The 12,937-nt window shown below is 39.8% G+C and overlaps 1 protein-coding gene across 3 annotated transcripts in view; it reads left to right on the top strand.

The window, feature by feature from the left end:
* The window catches only part of LOC109400937 (cadherin-87A), a 1,070,191-nt gene extending 1,057,602 nt beyond the window's left edge, over nt 1-12,589 (top strand). For all 3 annotated transcript variants that reach the window (XM_062846776.1, XM_062846777.1, XM_062846778.1), the window contains one exon: nt 2,583-12,589. In XM_062846776.1, the coding sequence (XP_062702760.1) occupies nt 2,583-2,684 (102 nt within the window). In that variant the 3' untranslated portion in view covers nt 2,685-12,589. The remainder of the gene's footprint in view (nt 1-2,582) is intronic.
* The last annotated feature ends 348 nt before the right edge of the window (nt 12,590-12,937 follow it).

The raw sequence follows: 12,937 nt of genomic DNA, 5'->3' as shown, positions 1-12,937 counted from the left end.
TATATGAAAGACTTGTGCGGCTGGACCAGTTCTGCAAGAAAGTCACGGAAAAATCGCAACTTTTTGAATATTTAAGATAAATGTCACGGACTACCTTCGAAAAATCCCAATGATATTCACGGTGAATTTCATTTGGCATTTTTCAAAGGTAGTCCGTGACATTTACCTAAAATATTCGTAAAATAGCGATTTTTCCGTGACTTTCTAGCAGAACTGGTCTAGCCGCACAAGTTTTTCATATACCATATTCTCAGGTTCAGCTTCTGAAATGAGCTGTGGGTGATTGAATTTAGATATGACGAAATGAATTTTTCAGCACTGGTTCGCTGTAACGAAATGACCTTCATCGCTCTTTCAACACAATTCTCCATCGGATTGTAAAATCACAGGTTGTCTGCAGTATAGAGCTTGCTTGCAATTTTGCGTGCAAGAAATTATTTTATGTTAAATCGAATACATGGAATTTTAAACGTTCTAACATTTACGTCAAGTGTGTCAAGTGTTTTCAGAATATCTTTCTGTGTGGTTACGGTGATGTAGCTCCATGTTAAAATCAGGAAGTAATATCGTCTCTTTATGTGGTGTGACACTCCGTCAGAAGATATTCGGATAGTTGTGATGAATGTTTGAGTTTACATGTTAGCCCGTGTCAGCCCAATGCGTACACAATTTTAATCGCAGGAGAGTTTTTCTAGCAATATTCACGAGATACTGTGGCCATCACCAAGCACCACTACGTGGACGATTACCTGGATACAGCTTCCAGATGGTTCGGGACGCTCGGCAAATTGTCAATGAGGTGAAACCCGTAAATTCAAGATAAGGAACTGCAAGATATTAGAGGAGTATCTATATCTAAAGACCCAACAAAAGAACTGGGCGTTAAAAATATGAAATTGGTTTTGGGGATAAAGTAAATGCCCAGTGTGGGCTACTTCACGTACACTGTCAAACTTCGAGATCTGCTATGCATCCTCAACCACAACTACATTCCCACGATTCAAGAAATACTTCGGGTCATTATGAGCCTGTTCGACCCACTCCATGACTAGAGCTGAATGCTGCGGTTCTCGATGCTAAATCTCAATCGTTCCATCTGTTCTGGGCAATCATGAAGTTCCGGTGTCTAGAAGATATCTGTAGACCGACTTGGCAACAGTGCTGGCATGGATCTTATCAGACCATCGCCGTTATCAGAACTTCGTTGCAGTTTGAGTGGACGAAATTATGGCTTTGAGTGATCTTCAAGATCGGATATCGATCGCGATAAAATTCAATGTGGCGAATAAGCCACAAAGAGGGACAAAGGACTCGAATTCCGAATCTTAAATCCGCGGTTCCGTGGTCCAGGTTTTTTTTATGTCAAAGTGAAAAACATTGCATTGGCCGGAACTTCGTCAAGATATTTCAACCAAACACAAACTTCTCGCACATGATCGTCAGTTCTGCAGAATGAACCCTTAAGGTTCAGCCATTATCAAAGGATGGAACCGGCAATAGTCTATGCTTCACGTTTGGTGGACAATTTTTGTCATAAACAGAGAGATTCAGCTTTACAGCTAGATGAAGCTAGTTTAATTGGATATCGCATTTAATTTAAGCGTATTTAATATGGTGGCTCCAGAGAGGATCTTGGACTTCATTAAGGTTCACGGGGGAGGAGAAGTGCAACCTACATTGATATCTTGAAAGCTGCAAAGTAACTTTACTCCAGAGCCGAGCATATCTTCGTCGGTCTTGGGCGATGTTTCTGCAGTTTTCTGCAATGTTTAGGGTTCCCAGGTCTTCTTAGATTGCGTACAGCTAGCCAATTACGTACGTCTTCATCTCATGACTGAGTGTAGGGGGCTACCGAAAGAATCTGCGCCTTGAGTGGATTTCGTTTGTGTTTGCAAGTTACGGAACATATGCTGGTTACTTCATACACGTCCTCAACAATCACTATCTCAGCATTTATACTATTACACTTGCTTTGCCTCTACTCACAATCATGTTCTGTGTCCTGATCCAGTTGATCGTCAAGCCTCGTTGTCTGCTTTTTCATAGGTTCATTAGCTTCCTCCACTGCTTTACGATCGCCGCCAATGAGGGTAATATCATCCACAAAACCGAGGATGGTACAGAACAATATTTGATTTCCTTATATTTGGTGGTTTTGCGAGGCATTTGGGATAGTCAAGGGCGTGGAAAACGAGTGAGTATTCAGTAAGACTATGCAGAAGGTTTTGTTGACTTCCTTGGGTATAAACAAACTATGTATCGTGTCTGCCATACAATATACGAAAGCAAAAATTGTCATGATTAAGCTATTTATGATGTCATAACTGTGGAAGTATTCATAGAAAGGTTGCGAAGCTAACTTTGTTCTGGTTGGGACGTCACGCAAAAAAAGCACAGGATAGTCATTACTTTGATTTCTTGCTAATCTATTAGATCGATATCGATTGGACCAATGCAAAAGGCCGTCTCCATTAGTCATATCCAAGCCACGTAGACCGATTTCACGTTTCTTGCTTACATTTCAAATTTCACAAAGCACTCACTAACCTTTTCTCTTTTTCTTCCCCCACACCCACACGCAGATGTACGAGTTCCGAGGGTCCACCTTTCAGGTACAGCAGCCAAGCGGCGGCGGCGGACCAGCCGGCACTGACCAGCCCGATTACGTGACGGAACTGATTTAAGAGTGGAGTCGGAGGTTCATCGGAGCGACATCGACCCAACCCAATCCAACCGGAAACGACTCACCTTCGAAAAGTGCAACATCAGTGGAACAAAAATCGTTTTAACCCCTTGAGGTGGACGAGAGTGCGGGAGGTCCATTTGGGGTTTTAGGATAGGATATCGTATAGGAAGAGGGACCGCCGGACAAACGTTTGGACAAAATGGAAAGAAATGCTCAATCTGTTGTGTTTGACACCCCGAATGAAATACTCAAAAGAGGAAGGAAGTTTTATGTGGAAAAAAATGACGTGGAAGTTTTAAGATAACCGATGGGAGAGGTACACAGATTACAAAAAAGACACTCTTTGATAGACAATAAATAGGAGATATCTTAAAAGGATAGTATTTATGACGAAGGAGATGTAGGTACGACGTTGATGAGAATTTCGGTGGGTATGAGTGTCGTCGCACCCAGCAGATATGGAATAGGTTTACTCCGTTAGGTATAGTTGATCTTATTGAACTTGCATAAAATACATAAAAATTCTCATTTCTCTAAAAACATTAAATTATCCATTATGTTTAAAATTTATTAATTGAAACGAGCTCACCAGCACCCGTAATGAATTAATTTTAAAGCCGTTCAATATGGGATTATTCCAAACGGAGTAAACCTTATTGCATAATTTCGCGCGCGTACTCACACTCCGTGTTTAAGTTGTTATGAAATTAAGTTTTAAAGATCGCGGATTAAGGGATGATCGTCAGGAATCAATCACGACAACCCCACACGATGCTCCCCTAGCAATAAAAGGTGCCAACTGGAGAACTACATTGACTCGTGAAAAACCTGGCAGCTCAGAGACCAGATACTTCGTGGTGATGGCGACGCCGACGTTGGCGCCGATTTCGACAAGCTCATTATAATTTCTCCCATTTTCTGCCAATTACCACCGCCGGCAACAAACGCCAGCATTCGCTCGTTCGCGGCACCACGGCTCACACGTGGTTGGTCACAACGATGTACCTATACGGCACGCGCCCGCGTGGGTTAAACAAATGAATGCAATTAAAAATTACGCAAATCGAAATCGAGAGGGCGCGCACCGCACACACACGAGTGGGCGGAAAAAACTGCGCACGGTTAATCAAAAGCATAAATGGAGGAATGAACACGGCGAATGGTGGTTGAATCGACGGTCGAAAGAATCGGAGGTCGAAACGGGTTGATTCTCAAACAGCGAAGCAAGCACTGACTAGAATTATTCAGGGGGAAAATTCGTGCAAGGTTGTGCAGAAATTCCTACACAGTTTTCATCAAAAAATTAGTTCTAGCGTGGATGTCTGTTCTCTGTGATAAAAATCGTTGAAGGGTTTTCGCAAAATAATGAGAAAGTTATCTAAGAATTACGAGAAGACTCCCTTTGAAATCCTGCCAGGGGTCTCTTCTGATTCCTGATTGCTCAGAGGATTCCTATCGCAATCCTGATGTTCTGTTGAATCTTGAAAGGATTCTCGTCTGAATGCTGAAAGGCGTCTTCTCAGAATCCAGTGAGGATTTTTGTAAGAGCCATTAGAAGATCCTCTGCGGGATCCTAAGAAAATTCTTTTTCGAAATCTGAAGAGGGTTTTTTCCGAATTTTGAGAGGACTAGAAAAAAAAAACTCAAATTTCCTAAGACACAGTGTGTGTTTAATTGACAAAGAAAAAAAGAGAAAAAATCGTGGAAGATGGACTCGGTTAGGATGGTGCTTTGAACCCAGTTTGACCTTCTATTTTGCAGAATCGTAACTTGTTCTGTGGCTTAGTCGGTTGAAGCGCTGGACTAGCGAAACAGAGTCGTGGGTTCGAATCCCACCAAAACGAATGGTGTTTTTTTTTTCTACAAATCAATCTCTCAATTTGTCAATTAAACACACACTGTCTTCGCTGAATTAGAGATTTAACGTCTATTTCAGACATACCACATGATCGGTAGAGCCTTCAAAGAGCAATATAATTATCTTCTTTGAGAGTACTCTCACAGGCATCCTGAGATAAATTGCTTCGATATGTTTAGTTTATGTTTGGAAGTTCTACGAGGAATAATTAGGACATCCAGAGCGGATTCTTTCCGAGATCTTGGGAGTAATACCTTCGGAATTCTGAGTGGACTTTATGTTGGCCACAAAGACGAATTCAAACACGTTTTATTTCAAGAAACGAAAGAACAACTTTATTGTGAACGCGTCGTTTGTAAGTTCACATACGAATGACAAAATGGTTTCTCTTGGTTAGGCTCAACTCCGCAATGCTGTGTAGACCTGTCGGCTCCGTAGAAGGCTTGGAGACCCCAGTTGGCCGAAGGGCGAGCCGATATACGATGCATGTTTTAACACATTATATGAATCCTGTGAAAACTATTTCCAGAATACTGAGAAGAGGAAACGTGAGATATTTTTTTTACTAAGAGCTCGTACGATTCTTAACAAAATTAAAGAAGTCTCTCTCTCTCTCTCTCTTCTTGGCGTAACGTCCTCTTTGGGACAAAGCCTGCTTCTCAGCTTAGTGTTCTATGAGCACTTCCACAGTTATTAACTGAGAGCTTCCTCTGCCAATGACCATTTTGCATGCGTATATCGTGTGGCAGGCACGAAGATACTCTATGCCCAAGGAAGTCAAGGAAATTTCCTTTACGAAAAGATCCTGGACCGACCGGGAATCGAACCCATCACCCTCAGCATGGTCATGCTGAATACCCGTGCGTTTACCGCCTCGGCTATATGGGCCCTTAAAAATTAAAGAAGTATTCTCTGTTAATCTCATGTAAGTCCCGAGCAAGCTTCCACACTAATCGCAATCTGATGCATTGCTAAATCGTGAGCGATTTTTTTCCAACCTGATTTTAAATAGGATAAAAAGGATATTCAAAATGAGTTATGTAAGGACCTCCGAAAGAACTTTGAGGCAAATTTCTGAAAAAAAAATTGCTCGACAAGTTTTCAAAAATATTCACGCTACGGAATGAATCTTAAAATTTCCCGAGGTTTGGACCCTCTAAAAAGCCATTACAATTTATTATAAATGCGTAGTATCTTAACTCTACAAGAAATGCCTACCTTAAGGCGTTATTCGCATTGTAGAGGATGTTAATCCTAAATAACTCAAAAAGTTCATAATATGTAGGAATTTGGGCAACACATTCAAAATCAGGGACCACTATGCAACCTATAATTCTCTTTCTGAATTCTGACATCGAAGTGTACTGAAAGGCTATATGTTCACTCATAAAACGAGTTTTCGATAGAAGGCTCGAAGGGTCAAGTCACATATACCTATCAACTCAGTTTGACGAATTGAGATGATTTTAAGGCACTTCCCATTGGCCCATTTTTCGGATTATAGCTCGAATCGAACCGGAATTTCACCGTACTGTTTGCTATTGAGAATGGTCCGGATGGGTCAAGGCGTTCCAGAGTTATGACCATTTCAGTGGTCCGGACCAGCACCGGTATAACTGACCGAATACAACACTGAATCAAGCCCCAACATGCGACACATCTAACTGTGGCGATTTTTGTTACCTTTGGCATGGTTGACAAATGAGAAATCAACTTGGAGACCTGAAATTCTACGATGTCGGCCCAAAATTCAGGATTGCAGTCGAATATTCAATATGGCGGTTCCAAATTCAAGGTGGCGACTGTTTGATAGAGTTTTGGGCTCAAAAACCATGCAATATTGATATATTTGGTATGAGGAAGATTTCCGGAATACAACTATGGCGACAACAATATCCATGATGATGGTCTAAAATCCAAGATGGCGGCTCCAAATTCAACATGGCAGCTGTTTAATGGTATTTTAGGCCATATAACCATGCAATATGGGTATATTTGGTATGAAAAAGAAGTCTGGACTTCAAAAATGAGCAGAATATCCAAGATGGCGATCTAAAATCCAAGTTGGCGGCTCAAAATTCAAGATGGCGGTTGTTTAATGGACTGTTCAACCATATCAAATATGGGTATACTTGGTATGGTGAAGATGTCTGGAGTCCAAAAATGACGATTAAAATATCCAAGATGGCGTCTCAAAATTCAAGATGGCGACTGTTTAATGGAGTCTTAGGACCTAAACCATGCAATATGGGTACATTTGGTATGCGGAAGAAGCAAGGGAGAAGTCTAGACTCCAAAAGTGGTGACCAGAATATCCAAGATGACAGTCTTTAATCCAAGATGGCGACTCCAGATTCAAGATGGCGGCTATTTAATGGTTTTTAGACTCTAAAATCATGCACTATGGGTATATTTGGTATGTGGAAGATGTTTAGACTACAAAAATGGCGATTAGAATATACAAGATGGCGGTCTAAAATCCAACATGGCTTCATATTCAAGATGCTGGTTGTTTAGTTGAGTTTTGGCACTCAAACCAAGCAATACGAGTATATTTGGTATGAGGAAGATGTACGGAGTTCAAAAATGGCGACCAGAATATCCAAAAAGGCGATCGAAAATTCAAGATGGCGGCTCAACATTCAATATGGCGGCTGTTTAGAGGAGTTTTAGGCTCTAAAACCATTCAATATGGGTATACTTGGTACTGGGAATTTGTTTAGAGTCCAAAAATTACGATATCCAAGATGAAGACCAAAATATCTAAGATGGCGTCTCAAAATTCTAAATGGCGGCTGTATAATGGAGAATTAGGCTCTAAAGCCATTCAATATGGGTATATTTGGTATGGGGAAGACAACCTTAGTTCAAAAATGATGACCAGAATACTCAAGATGTTTGGGCTCTAAAAACTTTCAATATGGGCATAACTGGTACGGGTTTTCGAAGGCACGAGAAAGGCGCCATCGCCGCTAGGTGGATTAATTAGGGTTTTTCCAATAAAAAAATGGGTTCAAACGTGGAGCCGTGCTTCAATATTTTTTTTGAAAATTTCTTCACTATGGCATTCTCAGTCTTCAAGTCGAGAACGATTGGGTTCTACTTTCCCGACGTTTCGGCCGACGGGCTTTGGCCTTTCTCAAGGGTCGTAGTGTTTTCTATCGTGTCCCGAATGGATTGTTGCCTAAGAATTCGTGTTTGGCCTGCCTTTCCATTACCTGGTGGTTTTGTATGTTTTTTTTTTCAGTCGAAGCCCCAATGTAACTCAGAGTATGGATCTGGGACCATTCATAAACCACGTGGATTTTTATTTTTCGCTCCATACAAATTTTAAAATTTCTGTATGGACGAAAGTCTACGAGGGGGGGGGGGGCTCTGAGATGGCCAAAATTTGGTCTTCGTGGTTTATGAACAGTCCCTCTAGGAAACATTCTAATAAGTTCTTCTGGACGTGAGTTTTCTTTAGGGATTTATCCGGTATTTTTCAGAAATTTATCCCTGTATTTCCGTCCGCGATTCCTCCTGAGATGTCCTTCAGGGATCGCTTCCGAGTTACCTTCATTGATTTCCACGATTTATCTTCTGGGATCCCTCCTGGAACTCCTTCGATAGTTTCCTGGGTTTTATCCTGGATTTCAACTAGGAATTCCTCTAGGTTTCCTTCCGGCATTTCTTCTCCGGGGTTTCCTAGGTTTTCTTTATGCATTCCGTCTTGGATTCCTTCAGAGATTTCTCCCGGGGCTCTTTATCCCTTCAAAGATTCCTTCCAGAATCTTTCCGTGATTCTTTCAGGATTTTCCCCCTGCATTCCCTGAAGGTTCCCTTTCGAAATCCCTTCAGGAATTCCTCCCGGGATCCCTTCATTGATTTCTCCCGGAATTTTTGGGACTTTTAACGGGATTCTTGCTGGGATTACTCTTGTGATTCCTTCAGAAATTCCTCTCAAGATTGCTCCTGAAATTTCTTTGGGATTCTTTCAGGAATTCCTCCAGAAACGCCAAAATCTATAGATTTTTTTTCTGTGATTCCTTCAGGGGTTTCTTCCAGGATTGGATTTGGAAGTGCTTCAGAAATTTCTTCAGATACTTCTTCTTGAAATCCTTTAGAGATTTTTCCTGGAATTCTTTTACATATTTTTCCTGAAACTTCGGTAGAAAAGTCTCCTGCAATTAATTTCGTTTGGAATTTCTCTAAACATTTCTTGAGCTACTCCTCCAGGAAATTCTTCTTGAAATTCTTCAGAACTTTCTTGAAATTCTTCATGCAGGAGTTCCTTCATGGATTCCTCTGGAAAGTTTGCCTGAGGTTTCTCAGCTGCTTCTTCAGGGATCCTTACGAAAATACCTTTCGGGATTTTTCGTGGTATTCTTTGAGAAATTTCTCTTGAAATTATTGGAGAGATTTCTTCTATAATTACTTTGGATATTTTCCAGAATCTCCTTCAGGGATTCCTTTAGGATATCCTTCGGGGATTCCTTCGAAAATTCCTTCCGAAGTTCCTCGTGAAATTAATCCAGCGATTCCACCTGGAATTCCTTGTGTGAGTTCTTTAGGAGTTCCATCAGAGATTTCTCTTGAAGTTCCTGTCTTGTTTCCTTCAGGAGTTCCTTATGTGGTTTCCTGAAGTTCTTACAGTAATTCCTCCAAGAGTTTTTCCAGGGATTCCTCCAGGATCTTCTTCTGGGATTCTACCAGCAGCTCCTCCAGGAGACATGTTTCAGTGATTCTTGCAGGAGGTGTTACAGGAATTTCCCTGGGGTTGCTTCAAGGATTCCTCTTGGAGTACACTCAGGGAGTCTTCTAGGAGTCTCTTTGGGGATTCCTCTATCAATTTCTTCGAGTTTGCTCTAGGTTAGCCCAGCTTGACAGAAGATTCGGCTTTTAAACGATCCATGTTCTTTGCAATGCGCAGAAACAAACTCCGATGCTTTCGAAAACGCTTTTCAAACTTCATGATTAAAAAAAAAAATCCGCAATAATATTTCGAGCCTTTGATTTTTTTTTCTATATTTCTTAAGTATGGATTTTTGAATTACTTAAATAAACTAGATTTTTTGTGAGAATTTCCAGGTTTTTAAATTTTAAAATAATATTTTTTTAATGTTCAAATTTTGTTCTCATTTTTTTTCTTTTTTTAACATTCTAATAACCAACCCCGCGGGGTTTAGTTTAAGCATTTTTATTTTTTTTTTGTTGCTTGGCTGATGTCTGGGATTACCTCCAAATGTTTTTTTTTGTGGAAATACACCATGTTTACGTTTAAAAGAATTTAAAAAAAAATATGATTTTGTCACCTTTCACATGTTATTGTTTCTTTTGTATTGGATTACAACAATTAACAAATTTTATATTTTTCCTCAATAATTCTATTATAGTAAAAGAGTTTGAGGGAGTTGAATAAATTTTGAAATAATTTTTCCTAAAGTTAAACGGAAAATTAAATTTACCATGAAAAAATTTAAAAATAGAAATATTTCATTGAAATTATAAATTCTTAAAATGTTTTTATCTTGAAAAATCGGTATTCCAAATAAGCTTCTAGAAAAAATATAAAAGTGTAGGGATATTTAAGAATAGGAATAAGCAAATAAAAAAAATAGCGGACCTGGTGTAATGGTTAGAACACTTGACTATCACGCCGAGGAACTGGGATCGAATCCCACTCCCGACAAACTCGCAAATTGGGAGTTCTTCCTTCGGAAGGAAAGTAAAGCGTGGGTCCCGAGATGAACTAGCCTAGGGCTAAAAATCTCGTTAATACAGATAAAAAAAACAAAAATTCAAAAAATTACGAATTAAAATTTTTTTTTCCAAAACATGGTTCTTACGATTTTAGATGCCGAAAAATCATATTTAGATCGGAATAAAAAATTGATATTAGAAGGTTTAGAGTTGCAGCCAGAATTCTTCCAGGGATTTCTCCAAAATTCCCTCAAGAATTTGGTCCCGGAGATTGTACAATAAATCTTTGTTTGGTTTTTCTCCAGGTTTCTTCAGGAATTCAAGCTGAAAAGTCTCCAGAAAATTTTGCTACGAAGCCTGAAGAAATTTCTACTGTTGTTCTTCCAAAAATTTCTTCGGAAGTTTCTCAAGGAATATTTCTAGCGATTTTCATAAGAATGCCTTGAGAAGTTATCCTGAGAATTATGTCTTGAGATTCCTTCAGAAACTCCTACTGAGAATCCTGCGAAAATGCTTGCTCGTACTCCTGAAGGAATTTCTATAAGAACTCCTCAGGGTACTTCGGAGTTTCTTCTAAAAATTCCTTCAGATGTGCCTGCTGTTCAGGGACTACTCCCAGAAATATGGCCCTCTAGGGATTTTTTTAAGAAATTTCTATGGATGCCTTCAGTTATTTCTCCAGAAGTTCCTCAAACGATTTTTCCAGGATATTCTCAGTGAATTTCTCCTGGATTCCTCTATCGATTTTCCCATAAAGCTTCTTTGGATTTCCTGGAGGGTTCTCTTGGGATTAATCCAGGATTACCTTGTGAAATTCTTGCAGGAATATCTCTTGTGATTTCTACCGAAATTTCTTCAGATTCTTGTAGAGGTTTTTGCTGGGATTTCTCCTAAAATTCATCCTATCTAACTTGAGCCATTTTTGCTCATGATATTGGTCCAGAACTTTTTCCAAGAAATTCCTGGATTATTGGATTTTTCTAGGAAATACCAGATGAAAGCTGGAATCCTATCAAGGATTTCTTCAGAGATTTCAATGAGAATTCCTTCAGTTGTTTTTCAAGTAATCCCTCCAAGAGATTTTTTTTTCATAAAATTCCTCAAGGGATGGCTCAAGGAACTTCTTCGGAGGTTGTAATAGCAATTGTCTCAGAAATTACTCAAGATATTTATCCGAGAACTCCTTCAAAGCTTTCTACAGGAATCACCCATGGTTTCGTTAGGATTCTCAAAGGGTTTCATCCTGTAATTCCTCGGATAAATTGTTCAGGAATTCGTTAAGAAATTGAACTCTTGAATTCTTGAATTCTTGAATTCTTGAATTCTTGAATTCTTGAATTCTTGAATTCTTGAATTCTTGAATTCTTGAATTCTTGTATTCTTGAATTCTTGAATTCTTGAATTCTTGAATTGTTGAATTCTTTAATTCTTGAATTTTTCACTCTTGCATGAATAAACTCAATCATTATTGATCGGTGCTAAGTTAGACGGGAATTAGATAAAAACCCAAGAGTTCAACCACTTACGACCTGCACACCATTCGACCTCCCAACCATTCGACCAGTTGCCATTTATCTTCATCCACAGCTCCAGAACAGTTAAGTGAAAATACGCGTGTCGTAACCAACCGAACAGAAAAAAAGCCCTTTTTAAAATCCAACCGCCACCGCCAGGCACGCCACGCCACGCCACGAGGTATCGCCAGAGTTGAAAAATTGTAAATAATTAAATCTAGGCAAAATGGATGAGAATATTTAAATTATTAAAAATCAATTATGTTTACGAGTTCACGAGGGAGGTTGTGAGAATTGGTTAAAAAAAAAAGAACGCTCGAACGATTCAACGAGGGGCGGCGCCCGGCCAAAAGTAATTGCCTGTTTTTTTTTTCTGAGTAAGAGGAAAGGGAAAACGTTCGAGAGGTTGCCAGAGCGAAAAAGACAGCTACCCTTTAACGGGGATTACGGAAAATGTACAAAACCGAAAAAGCGGCAGCCGTCTTGTTAACTGTACTAGGAGTATAAACCGTTTCGTTTCGTTTCGTTTCTAGTTTAAGGATTGTAATAGCATTAGCACGACTAAGGCGGATTCTCGTGGAAGCCATGCGTGACAAAAAACGAGAGACCCGAATTCCATTAGATTTTAAAAACCCCGGGACAAACACAAACTCAAACAGTAAGAATTGAGAAAGAGATTCAAATCAAATCGACTTTTCTCAAAAAGCAAATATGGTTTCTGTAAAGAGAAGAGTAATCGCGCGCGTGTTAACTAAAGTCGCGGGGACAAATGAAAACAAAACATACACACACTAGGATGTAGCTAATGAAAAACAGTTTTTCTAGTAAAATTGTAACAATTGTGAAACATTGTATCGCTTTCGTCTGCATTGTAGCTGGTAAATCACATCCCTGCCGGGGCGATTAAAGTTCCCATCACGCAGCATCAAATAACTGCTTCACAAAAGGGGGACGGCTGTCATCCCCTGAATGGGCGCAATTAAATTGATTCAATTGTTGTTAGTGCTTTTATTATCATCGTTTGAAATTGAGCTTTTTGTCCGATGGTGTTTGGATGCTTTCGCGCAGCAGCGTGAATAAAACGTTTGAGCCTGGAAATACAATTAATTGGAATCATGACCCGTATTAACCGTTGAATGGGCTGGAGCACCTCTGAATGGGAGTGTTTGTTCTAGCGGTGTGGTCTGGATTGCCCCG

This window comes from Aedes albopictus, chromosome 1 (assembly GCF_035046485.1).
Source record: "Aedes albopictus strain Foshan chromosome 1, AalbF5, whole genome shotgun sequence".
Lineage (NCBI taxonomy): Eukaryota > Metazoa > Arthropoda > Insecta > Diptera > Culicidae > Aedes > Aedes albopictus.
The sequence above is the reverse complement of the archived record's forward strand: the minus strand, read 5'-3'. Positions and strand labels throughout refer to the sequence as shown.